General features: G+C 47.4%; 1 protein-coding gene across 10 annotated transcripts in view; it reads right to left on the minus strand.

Annotated features, from left to right (window-relative positions):
* TNRC18 (trinucleotide repeat containing 18) overlaps positions 1–26,206 on the minus strand; it is a 94,830-nt gene that overhangs the window by 58,878 nt on the left and 9,746 nt on the right. For 9 of the 10 annotated variants that reach the window (XM_067534207.1, XM_067534208.1, XM_067534213.1 and 6 more), the window contains one exon: positions 2,208–2,363. The exons of the other annotated variant lie outside the window; for it this stretch is intronic. In XM_067534207.1, coding sequence (XP_067390308.1) covers positions 2,208–2,363 — 156 coding nt within the window. The remainder of the gene's footprint in view (positions 1–2,207; positions 2,364–26,206) is intronic. 10 annotated transcript variants of the gene reach the window in all.

The following is a 26,206-nucleotide window of genomic DNA, read 5'->3' on the forward strand; positions in this document are numbered from 1 at the left end:
AACCCTCTCCCCAAAACACACAGCCTGGGGCCCACATACCGTCCATTTCACTGAACCAAAGCCACCTTGCACCTGCCTTTAGCCGTCCCCCCCCCAATCACAAAAGCGAACACAGCTGTAAGGCTTGCTCGGCCTAATGCAGCTGGGGCCCTGTGCTGAGCTACAAGCCCAGGTCAAGGGGTGCTGGCAGAGCGCTGGGCCGCCTGCACTTATGCCAGTCTCCTCCTTTTCCTGAGCACCACATGCAGCCAGCTGGTGCTGCGCTCCCAGTTCCCATCCCAGCTCCACTTAGCCACCACATCAGCAAGTCTCACCAGCTCTGCGAGGTAGGGTGCAGCTCAGTCACACCAATCACCAGGCAAGGAAAAGAGAAGAAACTTAAACCTTAAAAACTACACCAGATGCTTTGCCTCCAGCAGGCTCAGAAGGAGGAGTGCTTCTGGACAGCGAACGGGATGTAGTGAATGAGACAGGGACGCTACCTCCCCAAGGAGGAGCTGCAGAAGAGCAGCATGTTCCTGGGGTGAAACTGGTACAAACAACACAGAGGCAGCAAGATTGTAATTCCATGTAAAATGGGGGCGAGGGGGGAGGAAAGAGGAGAAATCCTAGTGAACCGGGCATATAAAGGATCTCATTTCCACAGCTCTGCTTCCTGAACAGTTCCCCGCACCCCCCATGTAGCCCCTGTGCCCATCCATTCAGAGAGTGGCGAGATGCACTCACACACGCAAATGCAGCTGTGCTCCCATGAAGGGATCTGGAGGTTGGACCACTGCTTAACACACGTTGCTCCTTTTGCCAGAGGCAGCCTTGGCCAAAGGCACCGGATACCTTGCCGGCCACTGCTGCCTGATTTCAGGGGATTACTAGGATTGTTTATAGAACATAGGTTACAGGCTCGCCAATTGATAGCATCGCCCGAGCAGAAGCTTCTTGTTCCAGAATCAGGCTACACAGAACCTTGCAAGGAGCCTCGGGATGTCTGACAAGGACACTCAGGCTGAGCACACAGTGCAGCCACACAGACACTGATTAACAGCAATGGAAAAGCAATCAAAGCGCCAAGCCCCCAGTTAAAAGGAAATCGCACTGTTCTAGACGCACACATGGTAGCATTTACTAGAAAACATAAACCCTTCTTTGTAAACCTGCTGGTAAGAGACCAAAGGACCAACTTCGTCTCTGGCATGCCAAGAGTCCGACTGTCCCAGTTCCTCAATGCTCGACTGGAAGATGAAAACTTAAGAGAAGATCTAGACAGCTAGAAAGCCAGCAAAAGGAAGCCAAGAAAACCCAAAGAAAACCAGCTTAGCTTACGTGGTGGTTTGCCCCTCATATGATAGCCTAGGCGCACACCAGCCTTCCGTGTCCAAACTTAATTTCCTCGCTCACAGAATACTGGGGTGTGCATATTCAAAGACACTGATAATCTATTCATACACATTAATGACAATTCGCTCTCTCTCACTCGTCGTTTCTGGCCTGAACCGGTTTGGTGGTGGTGATTTCCACGTTCTTTGTGGTGTACCCATTAAGTTTATCGAGGGCAATCGGCAGGCCAGTCATCTGCGCCAAAGGTCGCAAACACAGGTCTGCTGATTTGCTTTGGCTCATCGTACAGGGTGTGTCTTGTAGGAGCCTCGCGTTACTGCCAAAAATACTCGAATCCAAAGCTATAAATCAATTAGAATAAAACCAACAGCAAACCCATGATAAAAGACAGGATCAAGCAAGCAAGCAAGCAAGCAGGCTCGCCCTATAGGTGACACCGCCGTACCACGCAGCGAGACCAGAAGGAAGAGCTTTATTGCAACAAGCAACATACAGCTCACCCCAGCCATGGGCTTCTGCCTGGGAAGGGAGAACTCACAGCCATCTCCCCCCCGGAGTCAACAGAACAGAAATCTTCGCAGGCCAGCACAACATTCTCCGCCAACAGACATGCCAATCGGTCCCAACCAGCTCAGCCTTGCTGCTCTGCCAGCTGATCGCTTGGCCCTGGCCTGGGGCAGCAGTGGCACTGGCAGCTTGCATAGGGGCAAGCAGCTATTATTGAGTAGCTATGGCCACGCAGCATCCCAACCCGGTCTCCCAACTAAACGATCCTCTGAAAGCAAGGTCGCTCCCCTCCACCTGGCCGGGAGAGGGGCCCCGCCCCAGAAATCAGCCACTGCAATCAGAATTCAGGTTCTCGCTCTCTTTACCTTCATGGGAGTGAGCAGCCCAGAGTTGCACCATCTGCAGGTCGGCAGGGGTGGGTGACCTGAAGGACAGGTCAGAGGGTAAAGGGGCAGGGCTTCCATGGGGCGTGGAGGAGGTCCCTAGTCCGCTGGCCACATACCCACCCAGGAAGGCCTCACCTGAATGGGGAGGATGGAGAAGAAAGTCAGGGTTAGGTACCAGCTTTAAAGCAGAGGTTCTTTCCAGCTCACCCCCCTCACCCTGCCATCTGCCATTCCCCGGCGCCCACTCACACTATTCCCCTTGAGGAGGCCTAATGAGAAAGCACTGCAAGACGAGCAAATCTCTGGTGTAGGAGCGTGCTCCCACTGTCCACAAACCCTCATGATCTGCAGGGAGAGGGGACGCAGGGGGCCGGTGCACAGGGCTGGCGGGCAGCAGCTCCCTTGTTCCCACCCCCAGCTCTCGCGCTGAATCTCTGGGCAAGATTGCTCCACCTCAGCGTCCCTCGCTGTAATACAGGGCAATGAAACGGACCAACCTCACATGGGTGCTGGAAGGACAAGGGCTGATGAGACATAAATCACGCCAAGGCCCGTTATTATAGGAGCTTGGTGGACGCAGCTGTGTCAGCCCAACCGAAAACACCTTCGTCCTTGCTGTGCTTTCCAAACTGCAGGGGAAGGGCTTGGACGGGTGACTCACCAGCGAGAGGGGATGCGACCGACCAGAAGATTAAACACAACCACCCACACAAACCACACACACGATGGGGGATTGGTGTGGGATTGGTGGAGGGACACACTCAGCCAGATTAGGTGAGGGTTAAAACCCCCCAGAAGAAAGTCTTCAGAAAGGATTGCCCAAATCTACGGCAATCCACAGCAAACAGGAGCAGGTGCAGCCATCTCCACCAGGCGGAGTCGTGGAAGATCCCACCTGCCCCTCTGTTCCCACATTTCAAACCTGCTGAAAGGGTGGCAGCCTCTGTGTTTTATCCCGCAGGTTATTTCCACCAGCAAATGCAGACCCAACCCCTGAACGTTCAGCATGGAACAGGTGCTACGTTAAATGATTACGAAGGAAAAGAAAATGTTTGCAAGCTCTCCCGGCGCTTATAAGAGGCCAGAGCCCCGCCCGGCAGATGGACTATGGCGTCCAAGACAGACTATTCACCGCACGCTGCTGGTGTGCGCCCGGCTGCGAGCAACTCCTCCACCCAAGCCCGGATGTGCTCAGCAGTAAGCCCAGCGCCTTCGAGGAATCCTACACCCATCGCAGAACAGCTTCCCCCCCCCCGGTCAGACAGAGACTGCCGTCATGGCTTTCAGGGCACTGTCAACCGCCGCCCTGCGATTGGAAATGCTGGTAGATGGGTGAAGGGCAGAGCAAGGCTTTTAAAAATAAAGGCACCTGCCCACAGATAAAGCTTAGAGGAAGATGCGAGAGAAACTGGGCTCCTGTGAGGTCACTAGTCCCCCACCGCTCAGTGCAATCCAGCCTGTCGGGCCAGCTCTCCATCGCACGCAGGCACCTTGTAAGCGACCCACACCACAAACCACCAGCATTACAAGGCCACGCAAGACAGCAGCAGCGTTCAGGATGCGCAAGCCATGGCCTACCAGATCTCCTGCAGGATGGGACTCCAGGAACCGGCTGGGAGGCAGCGTGCCAGCCTGGATGCCTCTGGTCTCGAGCACAGGGGGGGGCAAAGCCAGCCACAGAGCCTGCACGGGGAACCCACCGATGGAACGGCTCATGCACCGAGTGGGGGGCGAGGAGGGAAGCCAGTGCCATGTGCTGCAGTGATCCCTTCCCCTCAGAAGCCACACATCCTTCACCGGAAGCTCGGTGGCCTATGAGGCTGTGCAGGAGGTGAAGTAACCTTCCCCCTGCTCCACACGTGAGCGCAGATGCTACCGGTTGGCCAGTTATGGGGTTTCTGGTCTTATGAAATACTGCTAACTGCCGACGCCGTGCCGGCCTCTTCAGCAGGCCTTCTGGTGGAGGGGCACGGGGCGGGAAGTGGGGAGATCAGAGAGAGACGCGATGCAGGCCCGAACACAGGCCTGCAAAGAGCAGATGTGCCCATGCCACGAGAGCACCCCCAAAGCTCAGCCTTCCTGAGGCCGCCAGACCTTCCTCCCCCCCCCCCCGTGAGCCGCCTATCCCCGGTGGCACCACCACTGAGGAATTACAGCAACGTCCACACAGGGGCTTGAACTGGCAACTGAGAACTGGCTGAGAACGCCTCACGCCAGCGTTGCACGTTCAAGGGCGCTACCCGCTGGTGCGATGACCGAGCCTCCAGGGACCGGAAGCCAGACAAAAAAAACATTCTCCTCAAAGACCAAGACACTCCACAGGGAGGAGACAAAGTGCAAGGAGCGAATGCCAAATTCCACAGCAGCTGCATCGGAAACCTGCCTCTGGATCACTGTTTCCTCTGGGTCGGAGCCTGCTCTCCTTGTCTTACTTTGAGGTTTGGGCCAACGGCTGTAAAACAGGACGAGTGCTTCCCCCTCTGCTCAGCCAGCTCTGAAAATACTGCAACAGATCAGCTCGTGTGTCTGACTAACACTGCCCACTGCTGGATGAAGTTAGAACTGCGCAACTGTGTGTCCTAGACCAGGCCCTAAAGGAGATTTGCAGATTAAGAACTAGGAACCCATGGTTTGAGAGCAAGAGGACCCAAGATCTATCCCTGCTATCGCTGTGAAGCTTCAGGCATCCACAGTGCACAGCAGAGATAGCCACAAGGCTCCGCATAACCAGGAACACATCCCTTCCCTCTCCCCTAAATCGATCGCTGTGAACAGCAACTGGGACGTGAGACAGTGACACAAACAGCTCACTTGGCTGGACGACCAGTTAAATGCTAAAAAGCCCCATTTCCCAGTCACGGAAGAAAGAGTGCACTTGGGATTTCTAGAGACAGCCTGGGAGTCCAGGCCACGTGGTGTACTAAAGGCCAGGGTCTGTCTCAAGCCTACAACACCCCCTGGACGATGAGCAAGGAGTGATGCTTAGCACTAGAACTGGTTACGTCTGCCAGCCCAGTGCCCCGCACCAGTTCCATTTTTGGTCTCCCGCTCTGAGTTAGCAGGCGGGCATCCCTTAACTCCTGAACCATCAAGGCTATTGGACTAAGGCTTTGATTGAACACAGTTTGGATCCAGCTCCCAACACCCCCAAGGTCTGGGGAGATGGGCCGGGTTCAGATACCTGGGAGTTGCGTTCAGACCCATCGGTTGTTATGCGTTAATAGAGAAGGATCCACCTTCTGCAAACTTCCTGTCATTACACGCCAAAAGATTCTGGATCAAAAGGGATCACAAAGGATTCTAGGATCAACATGCTTCATAGAGCACGATATGGGCGGTAAGCCAGTGGAGGTGATTCAGTATTAGCAGACCCTTCGCTTCCCCTCATTCCAGTCTGCCACCTCAGCATTTCAGGAGAGCTGCTCTTCTCTTACTGCAGGTGGGTTTGCACATACCAGGTTTTCTCCCACAGAAAATGGTGGTTTCAGTGCACAGTGCAAAAGAGCTCAGACCACCCACAGCCAACAGAACCAGCTCAGAGCGGGTCGTGTGGCATTTTTCACCTTCATTGTGTTTCACTGTGATAAAACTCTGGGATGGGTAACGGGGGAGCAGATGCCAGAGTGCGTCCTGAAAGCATGGAGACATGAACAGGGAAATATACAGCCCTGCAGGTAGACAGCATTTAGAGCTGCAGCGAAAGAGAGAATCTGAGGCTCCGCCAAACAGCAGAAAATATAGCACTCATCTATCAGCAAACACACATCCATAATTTATACACCCCGTGCATGCAGAGCGCAGAGCACGCAGCTCTGGCTGGGCAAGGCAGCGGTGAGAACAGGGCATTCCTTATACACTCTCATATAACCCCACTCTTCCCAATTTGGAACATGCACCTCGAGGAAATGCCTTCCCCCCTTTGCACGCATCTTCTTGAGACAGGCAGGGGTTTCAGCCAAAGATCTAGAGAATGGCGACCCTCAGGCTTTCATTTTATACCTCTCACTGCCCCCAGACACACAAGTCTAACTTGGTCTAAACTGAAAGCAATGAGAGAGACAGATGTAGGCTGAGATTTCCAAAGAAGCCTAACGTAGTTGGGTGCCTAATTCACTTGTGCTCCTTTGGAAATCCCAGCCTTAACCTGCATTCATGAAGAAAAAAGACACTGTGTTGGCTGAACCCCACGCTCCTTCAAAGATCCAGGGAACAACCTGCAATAGACTGAACCCTTCAGGGTCATTTCTCCCTGTGACTCAAACCTAGAGACAAGATCTGAATCTACCTATCTGTGGCCAGAGGCTGCTAAGGAGAAAGGTATTGGGCCTAAAGCAGAGACCTGGAAATCAAGAGACCTGGGTTCTAGTTCTGGCAGTGCCATTGTGCGTCCTTAGGCAAATGCCTTTAAACCTCAGTTTCCTCACCATAAAATGGACATAATAATACTTTCCTGCCCACCATGGGAGGATGAACCCATCAGTATTTGTAACGTGCCCCGAACTCACAGAAATGTAGGACTACTGGGGTCCCTTCCAGGTCGTCTAGTTCAGTCCCCTGAACTCAAGGCAGGACTAACTAATAACTAGACCATTCCTGACAGGTGTCTGTCTAATCTGTTCTTAAAAACCTCCAACGACAGAGATTCCACAATCTTCCTAGGTAATTTGTTCCAGGGCTTAACTACCCTGACAACTAAGAAGTTTTTCCTAATGTCCAACCTAAACCACCTTTACTGAAATTTAAGCCCATTGCTTCTTGTCCTATCCTTAATGAGAACAATTTTTCACCCTTCTCCTTTTCTGTACTTGAAAACGGTTATCATGTCCCCCTTCAGTCTTTTCTTCTCCAGACTAAACAAACCCGGTTTTTTCAGTCTTTCCTCACAGACCGTTAATCATTTTTGTTGCTCTTCTCGGGGCTTTCTCCAATTTGTCCACATCTTTCCTGAAACGGGGCACCCAGAACCGGATTCAGTACTCCAGTTGAGGCTGTATCGGCACGGATGGACTCCTTGGATGACAGTATAGAAATTTATTGTTACTTCACCAACAGCCAACCACCCATCCGACATCCATCTCTGAAGTGTCACACACCTACCGATGTGCCCTTCCCCCCATGCACGTGGGTTAACCCACCTGTCCGTTTCCCCACCATCAAGAAGAGCCAGTGCTGGGAGTAGAAAGGAAGCAGGAAGAACATTTCTGACCACAGCAAGCTCCGTCTGGGACAAAAACGCATGTACACACAAAGCCTGAAATCCACCCTCCCAACCAGCAGGCCCCACCACGGAGCACGTAGAAGTCAATCACGGAACCCACATAAAGAACTCACGTAGAGAGAGAGACCCCCAGTGAGACATACTCCAGCAGTGGGCAGCTGAGCAATTAGCATGTCCATCGATCACGTTACAGAAAAGCAGTTTCTTCGGGCAGAGCGCCCAATAGAAACCGTTTCCCCTTCCTCGTCTCTGCCCCGGGATACACTGGCATGCAGCACTGCAGAACTCACAACAGCAGCTACTTCACACTCCCACAGTAACGACTCCCAACAGCTGAGAGACAGATTGCAGGACCAAGAAAATCTTTGCCACCTCCTCCGTTGTCTCTCGGGTCAGTTCTAGTTAGAGTTTAGGTGCCGTGGATGTTTGACTCCGTGCCATACACAAGGCAATAGTGATACATTGGCGCCAGAACATTCAAGGCTGAACTACAGCCCATCTCATCAGCTACGGTGCTAAAGGTTGTTCCTATATCCTCTCCATTTAGCTACCAGTCGACTTCCCTCTGGCTATTCTAATAACCCTGCCGCTGCCCTTTGTTAGAAGCACCACAAGTTCACCAGCCTTTGCATGCAAAAGGTCTTGCTTCACCCTGACGCTGCCTTATTATTAGCCTGGGTCCCAGGGCTAACGATTGCTTCAAAGAGTTAATTTGTGGCGTTGATCCTCCACATCTCCTCCAGCGTAGTGCCGGCTTCAATCACACTCCCTCAACACACAGCCAGGAGACCAATTTAACTCAGTGTTTAATCTTCGGGGGGCTCTGGAGACTGTGAAGATGTTCCCAACAGGAACGAACTGCACGGCTGAGCAGGTGATTTCATATTCGTAGTCTTAAGTGCGTCTCGCTTTCGTCAAATCGCCACCTGATGAGCTGGTGCAAGTTAACAGCCCCTCATGGACTCCTGTCTTGAACCCACTTGGTAGTCTGGACCCAGGCCATTTAAACATTCATCCGGCTCAGCATGGACTATTGTTTTCACTTGCCTTGCTATGGACACAGCAAGTCCCTTAGCCAACAGATGGAGAGGTGGATTTGTTTCCCAGCATGCTCTGCAAGTACTTCTGCATCAAATTATCCCTTGTTGAATGCTATGCGGCGACTTCTTACAACACTCTCTCTCAGTGACCCACCGCAGATACCCCCGAGTCTCCTACAGCCAAAGTCGAAGGAAGGGCAGAGGGAGATTTCATGTAAAACAAAATCAGGTTTTTGCTACATCAAAGCTCTCGCCTTCTCTTCCCACAACTGAAACAGCTAATGAGACTCCTGTGATATTTTTCTGATTAATGGGTGAGGGAAGGGGAAGCAAGACACACACCCCTAGTGACATTAAGGAGGAGAGGCAGAATGATCAGGTGATTAGGAGTGCTAGCCCAAGACCTGGGTTCAGTTCCTGACTGCCACAGACTCCCTGGACACCTCACTTCCCCACCTGTAACGTGGGGAGAACAGTGCTACAACACGGCCCTACCTCACGGGGCTGCTGGGAGGACAGGCACATTATAGACTGGGAGGTGCTCAGACACTACGGTAAGGGGGCTATAGAAGTACCATAGTTAGAAGTATGCCACCTTCCCTTTGAGGCTCTTGACACGGCCACATATGGTAACAAACCTGTGCCCACAGAGGACTAGAGACACCATAGCATGGCAGTGAAAACATGAGAACCCAGATCCTTGTGGTCTCAATGTGCATCTTCCATTCGCTGGTAGCAGAACGGTGCCTCCAATACAGAGCTGAGCCGTCTGATTCCATCCAGGCAAGGCAGAGATGTCTGTGCACACACGCGCACACTGGCCACTCTGTTGGGAGAGTTATCCCCATTTTACAGATACAGAAACTGAACACAAGTGCTGAGCACCACCAAATTGGGACTACAACTCTCCTGATGCCAGTGCTTTACCCAGCAGACTATTGCTCCCCTAAAGAAAAGTTTCTTTTAGTGTAAAGAAGAAAAACTAATGAGCAAGAAGCCAGCTATGATGCCTTGGCCGAGATACTGTCTTTAAAACCAGAGGGTCCTTGGGGGGGGGGGGGGTTGGTTGGTTGGTTGTGGAATGTGAAGACGGGAGCATACAAGGAGAGGGAAGAAGAGAAAAAGCAGCCACGCCAGGCATCAACATGCACGTCTCAGGCAGGATGGAACTGGGCTTTCACATTCCATGGCCTTTGTGAAGACCTGATTGAGCAACAGGAAATGAAAACGGCTAAGCCAGCCTGTCTGCAATCTGCAGAGGACTTTTGTGCCTTCCAGCTCACCACCACTTCCCCATTCATCAGGTCTCCATTCTGCCAGCAACCAGCCGTTTGGACACAGGTCAAGGAAAGAGAGGACTGGGGCAGGCTCGGTGTGTGTCTGTCAGCGCCTGCATCTGCACTGAGACCTTGAAAGCCAGAAGCACTCGGCTGCCTCTTCTTGCTCAGCTGCCAATAAATCCATCTGGTATTTGATGGCTTTCCCTTAACACCCCCCTATCTGAGATGCTCGCCAGTTACACCATTCTCAGTTTGATTTGCATGCTGTCCCCTCTCCCCCAGTCTTAACAAACATCCCAGGGCTCCTCCCCAGACCTGCCCTTCCTGCCTCGATTTCCCAGTTTACTCCACACAGGGTGGGAGCTTTCCGTAACTCACACCAGCTGTGCGGCCCAAAGAGGTATCTGGGCATCATTCTAAGCCTAACTATCTGCATTGCTCACTGGCATTCTTCCCCCCCCCCTTTGGGGAGCTGTGAAATAGACAGCAGTGGCCTCGATTTAGCATGCCAGGATCTCCCTGCTGCCAGCCCCCAACCCTTTTTCCAAACCACAAAGTGGCTGACAAAGCCAGCATCTGATTGATCAGATTCCCTTTGCTCAGGCAGCCTTTCAACTCTCACCACAGTGGCAGAGCAGGCAACGCTTTCAGCTGCTAGCAGCCTCTCCCATGGAGGCACATTCGGGGGCAGCAGAGGAGCAAGGGAGAACCAGGCCCCTGATTAATGCCCATTGCTGACGGGGCACAAGGCTTATGCCAACTGACAGAGCCCAGTGATTGTAACCTGGCTGCAGCCAGGGCTAGCATGGTTGCTCCCTTTCCCAGTGACAATCAATCAGCTACTTGAACTGTTTCTCCTCAACTCTGCAGCTTTGCTTGACCAAAGACGCTGACAAAGCCAGGTTGCTAGCCAGGGCTCCTTTCAGCGAAGCCTGCTGTGGATGACTGCAATAGAAATCTTATTCCAAAGTCCCAGGATCAGAGGGTTCACTTTCCCCTAGTTCTTCTTCAGCATTAAAAATTCATCCCATGGCTGCAGAATCTCAGCTTTCAGGTGGAAAAATGTGTCTAGTCCTTATAGTTGCAAAGAAAACCTTGAATATGTGAAACATGGGTAAGTGAGGCACTGAGCGTCACTGTCCTCCTTAAAAAGATAAACCACAGACCAACAAGCTTGAGCTTCAACTTTGTCTCCTTTGTTTACCAGGACAAACACACTGTCTGGAACTATGCAGCAGGGAGGCATCTAGTGGCTGAATTGTATACTGCACTGAGTTTGCAAACAACCTGAAACAATGGCTTGAAGAGATGTGAACCACCTGCATTCATCTCAGTGAGGTGTTAATTCTAAAATATAAAGATGACAATGTCTGTGTTAACAACTGACTATCTCATTGCTGACCATTTTAGCAAAATAATGTAGTTAGGGCTTGTCCATGCATGCAAATTAATCCTGTACAAAGTAAAGTATGAATTTAAAGCAGATTAACTATTCCCAATTAACTCCATGTGTTGATGCTCCTATTCTGGAAGAACTCCCTGTGTAGACAGGCCCTAAATGCATTTAACTCACAATCCCAATTCACCTACAACACATTCCCAAGTGCCCAACGTCCCAGTTGTCTCTTATCTAAGAGCTCAAACTCCAGCTTCTCTCCTGACAACTTCACAGTTTAGTTTAAATAGCCTGGAGGCAACTGTACTGACTGCATTCTTCCATCTCCTTTTTAATTCAACAAGAACTTCTATTTTTAAATTAATCCTAACTGCTACAGAATTTCCACCAGAGGGCTGCAGAATCCAGAGACCTTGCCTTGAAATTTAGGTCCAGTCCCCCTGCCCTCCGTTTTGCTGTGCAAAACCACAAGGGGGTGCCCAAGGACACACACCGATGGCAATTAAGATTTCTTTAAATAGGACTTCAAATGCAAAAAAAAAATCATGCACCCAAATAACATTTTTCCCCCTCATGTGCCAAAGGTTCCATGTGCTAAGAGATGCATCCAGCACAAACAGTAAAAAATAAATTAAAGTCATATCCACTACACCAGATGTCACAGATCCCAGAAAACGGTGCAGGAACATTGAACCAGAGAATCGTTCAAATGCATTCCTTTTCTTTCATACATGCCATGGTTCTCAAAGATCTGGTGGGGCTGGTGGGGTCTGGAAGAGAAAGCCTTTATGTGCTGAATGCTCTTCTTTGCTGAACATCCTTCTAGCCAAGCACATAGTGGGGAATGGAATTTTTAAGATTCACTTAAGGACACATGAAATATATATCAGTGACAACTGTCTCCAACCTTCTAAGGAAGAGGGGAATTGTGAGGATGGTTCTAAAGCTAACGGGATAAAATTAAGGCAATTAACATTTTAGTCTGAATATTGTTGCTCCTTTTCCTGACACCAGTGTTGCCCTTCTGCTGAGCAGTAGCATATGCCCAAGGCCTTGAAGGTTGGCTTCCAACTGGATGAAAAAAATCAGGGAAGTAGAGTCTGATCATGTTCTAACTGCAACTTGTTTTATTTATACACACACACAAAAATACACCAGTCCTGAAACACAGATGGTCAAACAGCGTGCAGGGCAATCTCTTCTCCCAGGAATTTCAGCCTCGCACCAATGCCCAAGTTCTCAAAGAGCAAATCAGCCTCAAGAATTGACTCCAATCAGAGCTGAAGGCAGAGAGCAAACTCTTCTGCCTGTCTCAGTGATCCCTCGCCATAGACCACTGCATCTACACAGCACTTGCATAACAAAATCTAATACCACCACCACGTCTTCCCAAAACTGAACATTTGCTCAGACACACAGTGAAAAAAAACAAAAAAAAACTTCGAAAACCATGTATAACAAACAGCATCACCTATTAACACCTACCAGAACAATATATGCAAGGAATAATCCTGCACTAACAGGAAGATAGACTGGATGGGATCTAATTGGTCTTTTCCATCTCTCTAATCAGAATTTCTGTGATCTATTATTTTTATCCTCTTGTGCCTTCTCCCCTCTGCATTGTTACTGCAACAATCAGCCAATAAACCCTGTTTGCAGAGCTGAGCAGACACGGATGGAGCGTGGACATGAAAGTAAACTAAACAGCTACGAATGGGATTTAACTTTTGCGATGATTCTTCCGCATATCCCCTTGAAAGATACTGGCCATCTGCCTCGGAACATACATCTTAAATGGGGATTAATTAGTAGTAGTATTACATAGAGCTCTAGTCACAGACCAGGACCCCACTGTGCTTGGTGCTGTACAGACGCAGAACAAAAAGCCAGTCCCTGCCTCAAGAAGCTTTAATACCTAGCTTGGTACAGCACTTTTCATCAGTCGATCGCACAATGTTTTACAAAGGACACCAATATCACTATCTCCATGTTACAGATGGGGAAACTGAGGCACAGAGCAGGAAGGTGACTTGCCTGAGGTCACCCAGAAGGCTCTGATGGGAACTGAACCCAGGTCTCCTGAATCCCACACCAATGCTCTATCCACTAGACTATGCTGCCATACAAGTACCTAGATGCACAGAGATCCCCTACTTACGCTGATACCAATATTAGTATATCCGTAGCATCAAGACTAAAGGAGCTGCCTCAGAATAGCTCTGTTGCATGGAGGTGGGTGTGTGGTTGGTCCATCGACACTAGTAAAATGCACCTTGTGAGAAAACATGTTAAGAAATATGGGTATTAGCCATGGCTAAGGGCCCGAAGGTTAACCAGGACCAATTCTGTCCACACTAAGGGTCAAGTGCTATTTGACATCATGCTAGTTAATACATTTTCTAGCACAATTCATTTTTCCCAGGAGAAAAAAGCTGTGCATGTGAACACATTCATTCCCTGGCCTCTGCCATGCCATCTACTCCAGCTTGGCCTGGCGGCCGTGGGAGATTCAGCCTGCAATGATCTATTACAATAATCATTAATGCTAATCAATAATCAATCATATTTATTACAGTAGTTCCCAAAGATCAACCAAAAACGGAGCCTTATTGCACTGTTCAAACACAGAGTAGTCCCTGCCCTGATGAACTTCCAATCTAAATGGCCCAGATAGACACAGGGTGGGAGAAGGGAGAGCACACCCGCAGAGTGAACAAGGTGATCAACAAATGGCACGTTAGTTCTAGGATTTTTTATTTTTTAAATCAAAACTGAAAAACAAGTGGAAAGAAATAAAGAGCCCTGCCCACCCACCTAACGTGCAGCTGAGGTAGGCTAACACCGCGCCCAAACTCCGGGAAAGCCGCCCTTTAATTAAAAAAGGAGCACCTGAATACTGCCTTTTCTCGGGGCAGGCTACGAACATTGGGGGCCTGTCTATTGTGGGATGGCCCAGGTGTTGGTCCCAAGCTCACCTGTGCCAAGTTTCTGGCAGCAGCAATTAAGTCGGCCTTCAGAGACGGAATCCAGCCGAGTCATTAGCCATGCCCTGAGGGGAACACGGTCTATTTTCAGACATGACGACTTACGACCAGGTCACCAGCAGGTTAAATTAAACTATGCAGCATTATCCTCCTCCCCTCCCATTGAGAAATTAAACAGTCCTGCCTGATGGGCACTAGCCAACCCTGAGTACTCACAACAGGGAGGCTGAAAGGAAAACGGAGGAGGCAGCTAAGCTCTGAAAGGTAAATACCATCTGCCCGGTCTTCCCTTTCTGCTTCAGTTCTTTGACCAAGGCTATTATCTACAGTAAATTATGGGAGAGTTCTCCCCCTCCCTTGCTTTGTAATCTATTCCTGAGTAATCGTATCACTCTGCTGTGTGTGGCATCCCTCAAGCTTTCATCTGTGCATGGTCTGCTTGGGCCCTGATCCTGCAACCTGATTTGCTCAGGTGATGCTGAATTCAAGTGATTGTATGGTGCTTCACATCCAGGCCAGGTGGCCCATGGCCCAGGTTGGGGTGCGGCTCATGCTGGCCCAGGCTGGGATGCCTCCAGGAATCCTAGCAACACGTGCGAGCATGTACAGCTGCACCAGTGTGGTTGCTCCAACTGGGCGAGGCCACCCCGAGTGCCAATCAGCAGAGTTACCTCTCCACTGCAGACACACCCCAAGGGACACAACAGAGGTGCAGGATCCAACAGTTCCTTTGACTGGAAGCACTTTGGGGCAGGACTGTATCTTCGTACCCATCTGCAAGACACCCAGGCTCACCAGCTCTGTGGATACAGATAGTATCTAAACCCACAACAGTGAAAATACCAGCATGGCCCAGGATGGGAGATACCCTGATTTTTGGAGAAGACGCAGAAAAGTATTCCTTTGAAAAACCATCGAGGTTTCCTATCCTCCTAGGGGCAAGGACCTTTCACTATGTAAATTAGCCCGCTTACTGGGGCGACAACAAGACATACTAACAGCAACTGGCACCAGAAGGTGCCATCTCCTCCTCCACTAGAAGGTATTTATGTATCCATTATGAACATAGCCAAAATAACAAACACCCAACCCCAGTCATCAAAATTAGGTTAAAAGGTGGCAGCTGGATCTGGATTTGTTTTGACTCCAAGGTCCATGCCAAGAGAACAACAAAAAAGGAAAAGCCAGACAGAGCTGGCATGAGCAGCAATGACTCAAAGCTACAGTAGACGTGGCTCTCTTGACTGCTTATTTTAAACTTGGTGTCTAAGCTTTCAGAGGTATACCATCATCTAACTCCTACGCTGGGCTTTTCATCAGCAGATCTCAAAGCACTTTACAAGGGAGATCAGCATCACATGGGGAAACCGAGGCACAAAGAAGGGGAGGGACTTGACCAAAGTCAACCAGCTGGTCAGGGGCAGAGCTGGGAACAGAACCCAAGTGTCTGCAGAGTTGTGGTCCAGTGCATTATACACAAAGCCACACTGCCCCAGTATCCAGAATTCTCCAATGATCAGAAATCCCCTTCCTGATGAGCTGCCAGTTTGACTCCTTAGCATATTTGGTGTCAACTGGGATAATGGGGGGGGAGCAAAGAGAGTCTTCTATAAGCCGTGCAACTTGCTGTTTCCTTATGGCAAAGACGACACAGGATATGACCGCCAGGAACATCTGCAAAGACTTGGAGCCAATGGGGCTACTCACAGGGTATAAAGTCCGGCATGTGCATCAGTCTTTGCAGGATCCGAGCCCCAAAGCCCATTGACATCAGTGGGAGTCTTTGGATCTGCTCCCCAGAGGAGATCCTTTCCCAGTGAGGGCCCCAGAGCATAGACAGACTCCAGTGCACACACCTCTGAAGTCGGAGGGATAGGGAAAAAGGGGGCTGCCAAAGAGGAGATGTCTGCAAAGCTTCTCACAGGTGGAGGCTGCTCCAACCTTCTTAAGAACGTTTACATTCATTTGGACTTCAGCTTCCTTAAGCCCACTCAAGCAAGCTCTCTCCCGTAGCAGTGACACCTATTGCTCAACCCATAGACTAACAACTCGGGGAAAGCCTAGTTTTGCAACCAGCCACCCCAGGCTGAAGAAATTCCATGAGAGAGGGGAAGGATGGCCAAGTGGGTAACGCCCTAAACTGGATGCAGGAGACCTAGGTTCCAGTCTCTGCTCTACCACAGACTTCCCCTGCGAGCTAGAGCAAGCCACACTGCGCTTCAGTTCCTCATCTGTAATTAGGAACTGGAGGACTTCCAACATCACACTAACGATCATGAGGCGCTCAGGTACTGGGGTAATAAAGGGGCTCCCGAGTAAGTTTAATACAATCCTACCCAACACTGGGACCACAGTTTAGTGTAGCAAGAGGGAGTGGAAGAATATACATGCAGAAAGGCAGCACAACACTTCCTCTACTGAGCAGGGCTGACTAAACTCCCCTCCAGATGATGACACAACATGGACACTTTAGAGACAATTTTCTGATTTCCCCCTCCCCCCACCCTTGCCTAACTCCAGTGTCACTATAAATGAGAGACAGTTACACTGATTATCACGACCTCTTCATGAGCATCCACATGAGGAGTTCGTACTGGTTTAACAAGATAACCAGTTTAAATCCATTTAGAAACCTATCTACACTAGACAAGGCCAAGACTCCACCATCTCCCAGCCCTTACTTCTGTGGTTCTGTACTGTCCCCGCCAAAACACCTGCTGAATAAGGACAAATACCACATGGTTTCCTCATGTGAAGAGTCCCCTCGATGTTATAATTTCATTGGGACTGCTCACACAAGTATGGCAAGATTTGGCCATTAACTCAGGCACAATTCTCCCTCGTCAATAGGATTCACACCATGTTCCAGTGAATTTCGCCAGCTCTTCAAATCTCACCACCCCATTATTCCTTGTCTCACCATCTGGCTGGCAGAACCTTCCCTCCTGCCACCAGCACCATCTGCAATTGCATCCCTGCTTCTCTTTACACATTGTTTCTACCACCAGCCCTGGAATTTCAAACCATCCCTTATGAAATAAGCACATTCTACCTGCTCCATCTCCCTCTGTCTTCGTGCTCAATCATTCTGCTTGAAATGTCACCCCTATCAATGATGCCCAATTAATGCCCCCCTAAAGAGTAGCTCCCTTTTTCTAACGGCAGGGAGATGTTGGCAGATGGTGTAACTGGAAATGGTCATGTTTTTACTACTGGCAAAATTCAGAACAAGTGCTTCCTAGTCACTGATCAAAGGAGATAAAAGTATAAGAAAATATTATGGTTGTGTGCCTTAATTCTTGATAAATTATGCAAATACATATTCAAATTAAAACACAGCCCTTGGGCTCTTGACAAATTGCCAGCACGGCCCCCGACGTTGCAAAAGTTCAGCCACCCAGCTGCAGATGCTACTTGTGTGGTGCATGGTAATCTCTGGATGTCACTTATATTTGTACATAAGGGCATGAAACGTTTGTCGGAATGATACAAGAGATAGTTTTATTATTCTCAGAACTATATTTAATTTGGCTAGGAAAAGACAGCGTGCTTTCTTGTCCCAGACAAGATGGAGGCAGTTCACTTACATGGAAAGATTTAGAGAAGAAAATAAGGTAAAATTAACTTTAACAATGGGTGGGGGGAGGAAGCATACAACGCTTGTACTAACACGAATGTCATTGTGAGGAGGAGATGAGGAAGATCTGTCCACAAAAAGTTACAGAGAGGGCTCATCTGATGAAAGTAGGAATTTCCGATCCCACGCAATCCCAGAACATACATTAAGAGAAGCAGAAGAATTGCTGCTTTGTGCTACTAATCTCATTATGGAAAAGGCTCTGCTACAGCAGTGGGATTGTGAAGGGAAACCCCAAGTGTAACATAGGATTGAAATGACGGGTGGTGTGTATAGCTACTGGAGCAGAAGGAGGAGAAAAAGTGATTTGGTATTTCCCCAAAACCAAGAGACCAGGAAGAAAACACCTCTCTTGCTCGACACCTCCCACCCACCCCCCCCCCCACCCCCCCCACACACACACATGGATTTTTATGCATTTGAATACTATAGAACTTGATTTGGCATAAGATTGTCCATATGATGTTTAATAGTTCTGGACATGAAACAGAGAATTACATACTGGTCACACACACAGTACATAGAGGGAGTGCTATGTGTTATTGCTTTCTAGTTCATTTCACACACACCTATGTTACTGCCCGGATAGTGAAAGTCACATAGGGTAGGTCTTCACTGGGAAAAAAAGTGTTCTTAACTCAAGTTAGCTAACCCAATTTAGTTAATTTGGGTTACTTTAACTCGGGTGAGTTCAACCTCAGACTCCCTGCAGGACTTTAACTCAAGCTGCAGATCTGAATTATACCAGGTCTTCAATCACTGCCGTTTTAATCTGAAATAGCTAGCTGGAGTTAAGAACACACTCTTTTTTGCATTGAAGATATACCCAGTGCCAAGGTGAGTTTAACTTCACCTTCCAAGCATATCAGTCATTTAAATGATTTTCATAATTAAAATCAATTATAACCAAATATATTAAAAGTGCATTCAAAACCAGGGGGAAATTTGCTTAAAGACCAATGGCATGATAAGAGGCTGAACAGAACATAGTAGTGAAGAGAAAAGAAGTAGTATACAGGAGGCAAAATTCAATGAGCAAATACAAAAAGAATCAACGTTTAACAATATACCAGGATAAAAAGGATGGCTAGATATACGGAACTGTGACCATTTTTAAAGTTATCGGCAGTACAGATCTAGAAAGGAGGTTTGCATCTCCTTAAAATCCTCCCTCAGTCATTTCTTTAAGGCACAGACTTGCCACATCACTCATTTCATTGTACCAGTCCCACAACGTTCAGCTGGTTTGTCAATTTCCAATTCCCTTAAAATGATTCTTTTGGCCACTACTCATGCTTGTAATAAAAAATTGTTCCCAAGGTCACCTACATCTTTTATCAACATTTCAACTCTTGCTAGAGTAAAACAATAAAATTTGTCAGATCCCCAGCAATATCCATTTAGAATCATCCTGCGCCTCCAGATTTCTTCTCAATGCACTTGATTTAGAGTGATACCAAAATAATCACCTTTTATTCTCCATAATCATCATCTCAATCAGCTGGAAAGGAAAACAGAAGTATACTGCATATGCAATAGCTCATCATTTGTGAGGAGAGAGCCAAACTTTTGCGCTTGTCTACATTAGGGATTTTTGCACCACTTTTACTACCCCAGTGCAAACCTCCAGTGCACTTGTGACGTACTAGTGTAAAAAGAGAGTTTGTACTGGTGAAGCTTCTGCCATCTCGGAGACTGGAAAAAAAACACAAGGGGGTCTCAATCCCACAAGTTCCTGGGTACAGAGAACCCCATGCCCACACAGATCCAGCCGCAGCACCAGAGGGCTAGAGTTTATAAATGTGCAGTTCTGATACACTTAAAAGAAATAGTAAATATTTCATTGAAATCCTCTCCTAATTCTGCCTCAACAATGGAAACAAGAGAAAACAGGGAGGATGAGAATTATGGGCTGGATGATTTTAGGGAAATCTCTGCAGATTTTGCTGCACTGCACAGTATTCCTGAAATTCTAGACTTGCATGAATTTATTTAAAGGGGCCCCCCCCCACCCCACTGGCAACATGCAGCAAACACTACGCAAACAGATGACCTGCTGCTCGGTCAACCCAACCCTGCAGAAAACTATTTTCAGGCAAGCCATAGTAGAAAAGATTGTGACTCTCTCTCTGCTCCTATCTTGTCTATCTCAGTGAGGTGCAAATTTACAAGCTCATACGTCCCTTACATTTTAGGGTCTATACTGTGTAACAGTGCTAGGTTAAGCCATGTTTAAACCCGACACTGGTACACCAATACATGGTTTTGATCATATTAGTTAGATTGAGCTAGTTAACACCTCCTAAATCAAGACAGAACACTGCATCTTGTACTTGAGCACCTGCTAAACTGGTCCAGTCAAAATTTGGAGCTTGGCGCGCCCAGCCAGGTTGTAACTCCACAAGTTTAGCGTATGCTTAAGTACAACTTGCCTTGATTAGAATGGAGGGGTTAGATCATGCTAGCTAGCTAAATCTACCATCACACTTTTGAATCCTAGTCCAGACAAAACCATAAAGTGCAACATGCCAGGTTAACATTGTTGCAGGAACCTTAAATTGAATTTCCTTAAAAACCATGCTTCTAACAGAATTATAAACCAACATGAATGTCGCTGCAGTGTTTAGGAAGGAAATGAAATTCAGAATTTCCCTTTGGTAAGCAGAGCTGTTGTTTGCAAATGTCGCTATAACAGACAAGTTAAACAACCAGCGAACAATCTCCATCTTCCCTCCAACAAGTTCCATTCTCCTACCAGCTGAAGCATTGGATAGGAACGGGTCTGTGAACTAGAGCAGTGAGGGCTAGTCTACAGTAGTTACCCACCCTTCCTCTGCTCGAATGTCCTACAGCCGCTATTATGTGCTCAACTCCAATGGTACTTGCAATGACGGAAGCTCTAAATTGTCGACAGCGAGTTAGATGGTGACCAGCACTGCCCAGGCAGCAGGTTTAGATGACACAGTGGTATAAATGCTGGTGCCCTTTTTCTACATAGTTTATCTAGATCAGGTCAATTTGCCCTGGTGTAACTCCACGTATGTAGTTTAAACCTACAGCAAGGGTCCACACTAGCATTCTTTACTGGTGTTTGTTACGCCAATTCAAGCCTGTTTCATCTAGACATGGCTTAACAATGCCGCAGTGACTGTGTCACTAGGGTCACTGCACTGGAAGAAGCGCTGCACCCATGGAAAAGTCCCCAAAATGAAGACTAACCAGGAACTAGGACTTGTCAGTTCTTCTCATAATGTTCCCTGGCTTTGCAAGCTTTGGCGGGATCTCAACTTAAGTTGGTGGAAAAATTGGTAGTGGAGGGAAAGAGGGACATGGAATCTCAATCCATACCCATCCCTCTTAGGTACAAACCCATTATTCTTCTTGCACCGTAATTTATCAATTTATGCTCAAAATATTTCTTTAAAAAAAAAACTTACCAGGGAACAAAAGTAACACATGGCCTAACTAGCAGATTGACAACTTCCCCTGGGGGTGAGTGGACACAGAACTGCAGTTATTCCTCTCACCATCAACCTTCAGCTACTTGTTGGCAACAAGCTGGTTGTCCAGCAGTGAGTGCATGTGTGGGGCTGGGGAAAGGGGGGTTCTACGCTAGACTTCATTGCCAAGAATTTTCCACTTGTACTGCTCCTGCAGCAGAAGCGTGAATGTAGACAGGGCTGCACGTGACTTGTTCAAGCATGAGCTCATATAAGCCCGTTCAGAGCAGATCCAGATCGCGGTGGTCTGGAGCCCTGTTTGCACAAGTGCTTCTCTCCACCACCTTTGCTGCTTTTGGTGGAGCTGCACTGGTGGTAAGTCTGTGTCCAAAATGCCTAGTTTAGACAAGGCTGGAGGGAGGGGCACGTGAGGGAGAAATACAACCTCTGGCAGCTACCATCCCTTTACGTTTTATATTACAAGCCAACCCTCCAGCATCAGACCCACCACGCTACCCAGAGGGAAGTGTGATTTCAAGGGCCATTGAACACAATGACATTTTCCTCATTGAACACAATGAAATTTTCCCAGAATGTATCACAAGGACAAAAATACCTGTGCTGAACTACAGAGTTGATCAGCTGAATTTACAGCACTGGCTAACTTTAAAGTCCACATCCCAATCCCGACGTGCTGCACTCTGCCTAGAGGTTACAGGGTTATTTCTTCTTACCACTTGTCGAGCACTAACAGTGTGATAGGCAATTAACAGGCAGAAAAGAGGACAAGGCCAGGTCTATATTAAGAGTGTTTGGCCAGTACAGCTATACCTGTATGCAATGCCAGCAAAGCACTCCTCATGTAGATGCAGCTTATATCAGCAAAACTGCACTTTTACCAGTATAACTGCAACTACGCAGGGTTTTTGCCAGCACCACTATTTCAGATGAGATGTCTTTCTTTTCTTTTTTTTTTTAAACCCACACTCCTAACCCACGTAGCTATGCTAGCAAAAAATTTAAATTGTATGCAGGCCTCAGTCTCATACTCAGGCAAGAAAATCAGCTGCACGTACTTACTATCACAATAAAGGTGTACCGATCAGTTACCAATCCACTTTCAACTCCCACACTTCCTATATCTGGATGTAAATACTTAACGTGGAAATATAAAAGCATCTCTTCCATCAGTCTGGGCCCTTTTTCTTTGGCTGGTGGACTTGCAAGTTTTATTTAATATAGAACTTGTCTTGCCATTAGATTTAAGTGCCTTCTTGTGGATTAAGAAACCCTTAGTGGACTACACTGGAAAATCAAGTTCCTCAGATCAGAATGTAGCAGTACCTACAAAGGGCACTTACTAGATTATATTCATGCACGCGCGCACACACACACACCCCCCACATCAAGAAAAAGAATATCCTAATACTTGGGGGAAAGCAGTGGCTTTTTTGTTTTGTTTTCAGGGAATTTGGTACCTTTTGGTATAGTCAGGTGATGGACCAGGTTTCTCATATACCTTGACATCAACATGGTCCTGCATCAGCCCAGGCTGTTCAGTCTCAGGTTTTTCCTACCCAGAGATTGCCAATAGTAACACACTAACTCTGGGTTTTGTTCTGAAATAAAATTGCTTTGTGGATTAAGCCGAGACCACTAAACTCATTTCACTTGTGACCTAAGGCAAAAAACAATAACCCATCAGATTTTTGAACCCGGGTCTCCAGAGATGAAAGGCTAGCGTATTAAAGGGTTCTGCACTCCGGCATCATTCATCAGAATTACCTTCTTTGTTATTTAAAGGACACTTGGTCTAGCCAAGCTCCTCTGCTGCTGCGGCTGAGATTCCATTGCATAACATACTCCTCCTAACTCTTTTCATGGACATGTAGCAGGACCCTTAGGAAGGTGCCATGCTACGGCCTGGCTGGCATCTCCATCCTGTCCTCTGCCATCCAAAAGCGACATGAACAACCTGCCCACCTCCAACGAGCCAAGAATCGAGGGAATGTAGAATCACTAGGATGGACTGCATTTTGCCAGACCCCAACTGAGATGCGCAGAGAAGCCAGTTCCACCTTCTCACTGCCCCTAGTGAGTACCTCCTCCCCCAGAACGGCAGCAATCCCCACTGTACTGTGTCAGACAAACAAAAGGACTTCTGTCCCCACTCCTTCCTTCCCTCCCTCCCCGCCCCCCCCCCCCCAAAAAAAATATTCAATGGATCAGTATTATTGGAAAGTTCACATGAAAAATACATACATATGAGAAGAAACAGCTGCCTACAAATCTCTTAGCTGGCCCTTCATTTCAGGGTGTTCTAACAAAGAAAAGCTACAGAGTAAAGAATTTTAAAGTCAATGGCCTAAAAGAACTAGATCCAGAAGCATGGTAAATCACGCCATTCTTAAAGGGATGAATTTAGTTTAAGATGACTTGGGGGAGGGATTCAGCAGTCACTTTCTTCAGCCCTCCATTATTTAAAGACTGATTTTAAGATGCGCTGTTAAAATGCTAGCCCTTCTTCATTCAACCATTTAAAATGACAGCCTAAAAAAGGCCACTAAATAGCAGGAAGTAATCATCATTTAAAATGAAATTGTTAAAGCCGTAAAATATCCCTGTCGACCAACCGCCACAGTATAATGGAAGTTTAAACTTTTAATTGTACATATCTTTTTAATGCAATTTAGCCTAGCTGGGAATTACCACTCCATCCTGTAGCCAATCTTGGTGAGAGAGCTTTATTAATAGGGGAGGGTTAATAGGGAATTGGTGAAGGGGTGCAGGGAAACAAATTATGAAAGGCTGCCGGGGGAGTTATCTTTGAGGTGGCTTAGATGTCAAATCTGAATTTATGGAGAAAGGGAAGAGTAAATTCGTTTATATAAAGCCGAGGAGCAGATCTCCCCACTGGCTCTCCAGCCTCCAGGAAGTTGGAACTGAACCCCTTTTCAAAGGACAATGTTTGCACCATAGAGGCGCAAGTTCTGTAGAAGCCACTGGGATCAGTTAGAGGAAACAGTGGGTAAACATAAAGCAATTACTTCATGAGACAGCCCAAGCAAGCAAGAGGCAATAAAATAAAATAAAATAAAAAGGAGCGGTAGCAGCTATTAATACAGGTTGGAAAGGTAACTGCACACATCCTCCCCAGCAAATAATTAAATGTCTGTACGTCTTTTAAAAATAAACGAAACTAAAAACTGGTACAAGGCTCAATTTGTTTGTCTAGGCAGGGAGATCAATTTTAGAAAGATTACATTTTGCCTTAGCAGGAGGTGGTGGAAAATGAGGTGTTTGCCCATGTGCTTCGTTTTATTGCTCTTCATTTTACACCTCTTGTTTTAGCACCTGGAAAATTGGCACTGCCACCTATTCTAAAACCAATAAATCTTTCCCTCGATTCGGACTGCTTCCTTCTTTGCAGATGTTGGCAATCAGGTCTGCAAATTTCAAAGTCATTCATTCCATGAGGCTGAGAGAAAAGCAGGTTTATTATTGCAAAACTTGTCCCTACCCACGCCTAAAGTAAACTCAGAGTCACCTTTCCACACCCAGAAAAAAAGACATTTAATTGCAGAAATATCTGAATATTGGACTGCAAGCATTCAGTCCACAAACACAGGCTACGCGAAACCAGGATCTGAAAAGCACATATTTGTAATGTCGAATGTGGCTGGTACATGTGCAGACTGATTTGCAGCTTTATTAACCTAGGATTTTTGTTTAAATTCTTATATCTGAAGAAGGCAGGCACATCAGAGTAAGTTTTATGTATTAATAAGAAATAGCCCCACAGCACTTTAGAAATTGCATCCATCAGGCTGGTAAAGGATTGATTCTTTAAAAGAGAGTAAAACCCCCTCCACACAACAGTTTTCTGTCTACAGTTTTAAAAATAAAATCACTTCCAGCTACTCAGCTTTTAACGGAGTCACACACACAACCACAAAAATGCATTCTCAGCTAATGTGCAAAAATTGGACATTCTGCAAGCCCCAGAGATTCATAATGCTGTTATTTCTGACTGCCTCCCCTTCCCCCCACTCCCCTTCCCTCCCCTCTGTGGACCCCTCTCCCTCCAAGGGATAAAAGGCACGTCTGGGAGCAGGGAATTTCTGAAAACACTAAAACTTTTCATCTGCCTCGAATCACCCCCAAAGCAATCGAGGGCCGCTGTAGCTCAGAGTCAAAACCCTGACAATAAATGACTGGGGGAGAGGGGAAGGCTGGAGCTGATATTCTGAGCTTGCATTCCTGGGACACACACACGCCCCCCGCCGCCATGCAATCAAAAAAATAAGGCTGCTAAAATTAAACAATGTTGGCTTCATCTGGCCTGTTGGGGGTATTTTTAGTCGATGCAAACACAGCTCGGACCTCTTTTGCTTCTTTCCCTCTAAGCCAGTTTCCTTTATTTTTAAAATCCAGGTGGTGTCTATTAAACAATTTACTTTTTTCTTTTGAGATTGTTGAATCTCCCTTTCCCCCCCAAAAAAAAATCCTGCCAAATTTAAAGAGGTTCCCAGGACGCCATGAAGACGCTGGGGAATGAAAGAAGAGGCGCTCTCAACTGCTAAGACAAACAGACTTTAGCAAAACAAAGAGTGTTAAACTATGTAACTACCCTGCTTCAGAAACGGGGGGTGAAAACTGCTTCGCTGTGTCTCCCTCCCATCTTTTAGCACCTCTTGCAAGTCAGCTGAAAAGCACATTTTCACCCAGATTCCCACTCACTGAAATCATCATCTACACGCCAAGAAAACCAAACAGAGACCGATCTTGCAAAAAAAAAAAACTCTTGCAATTAAAATCCAGATTTCTTTTTTTTAAAAAGAGCCTGCGCGCGGGAGGAGATGTTAGAAAATATGATGCACGGTTACATTTTGGGGAGATTTAGACTTGAAACAAGGTGATGATCCTTTGGGTTCAACACAAATCCGGTCACGGAAAGAAAAAAAAAAGCGAGATTTCGCC

This window comes from Emydura macquarii, unplaced genomic scaffold (assembly GCF_026122565.2).
Source record: "Emydura macquarii macquarii isolate MOO-44397 ecotype Brisbane River unplaced genomic scaffold, CSIRO-AGI_Emac_v2 contig_3390, whole genome shotgun sequence".
NCBI lineage: Eukaryota > Metazoa > Chordata > Testudines > Chelidae > Emydura > Emydura macquarii.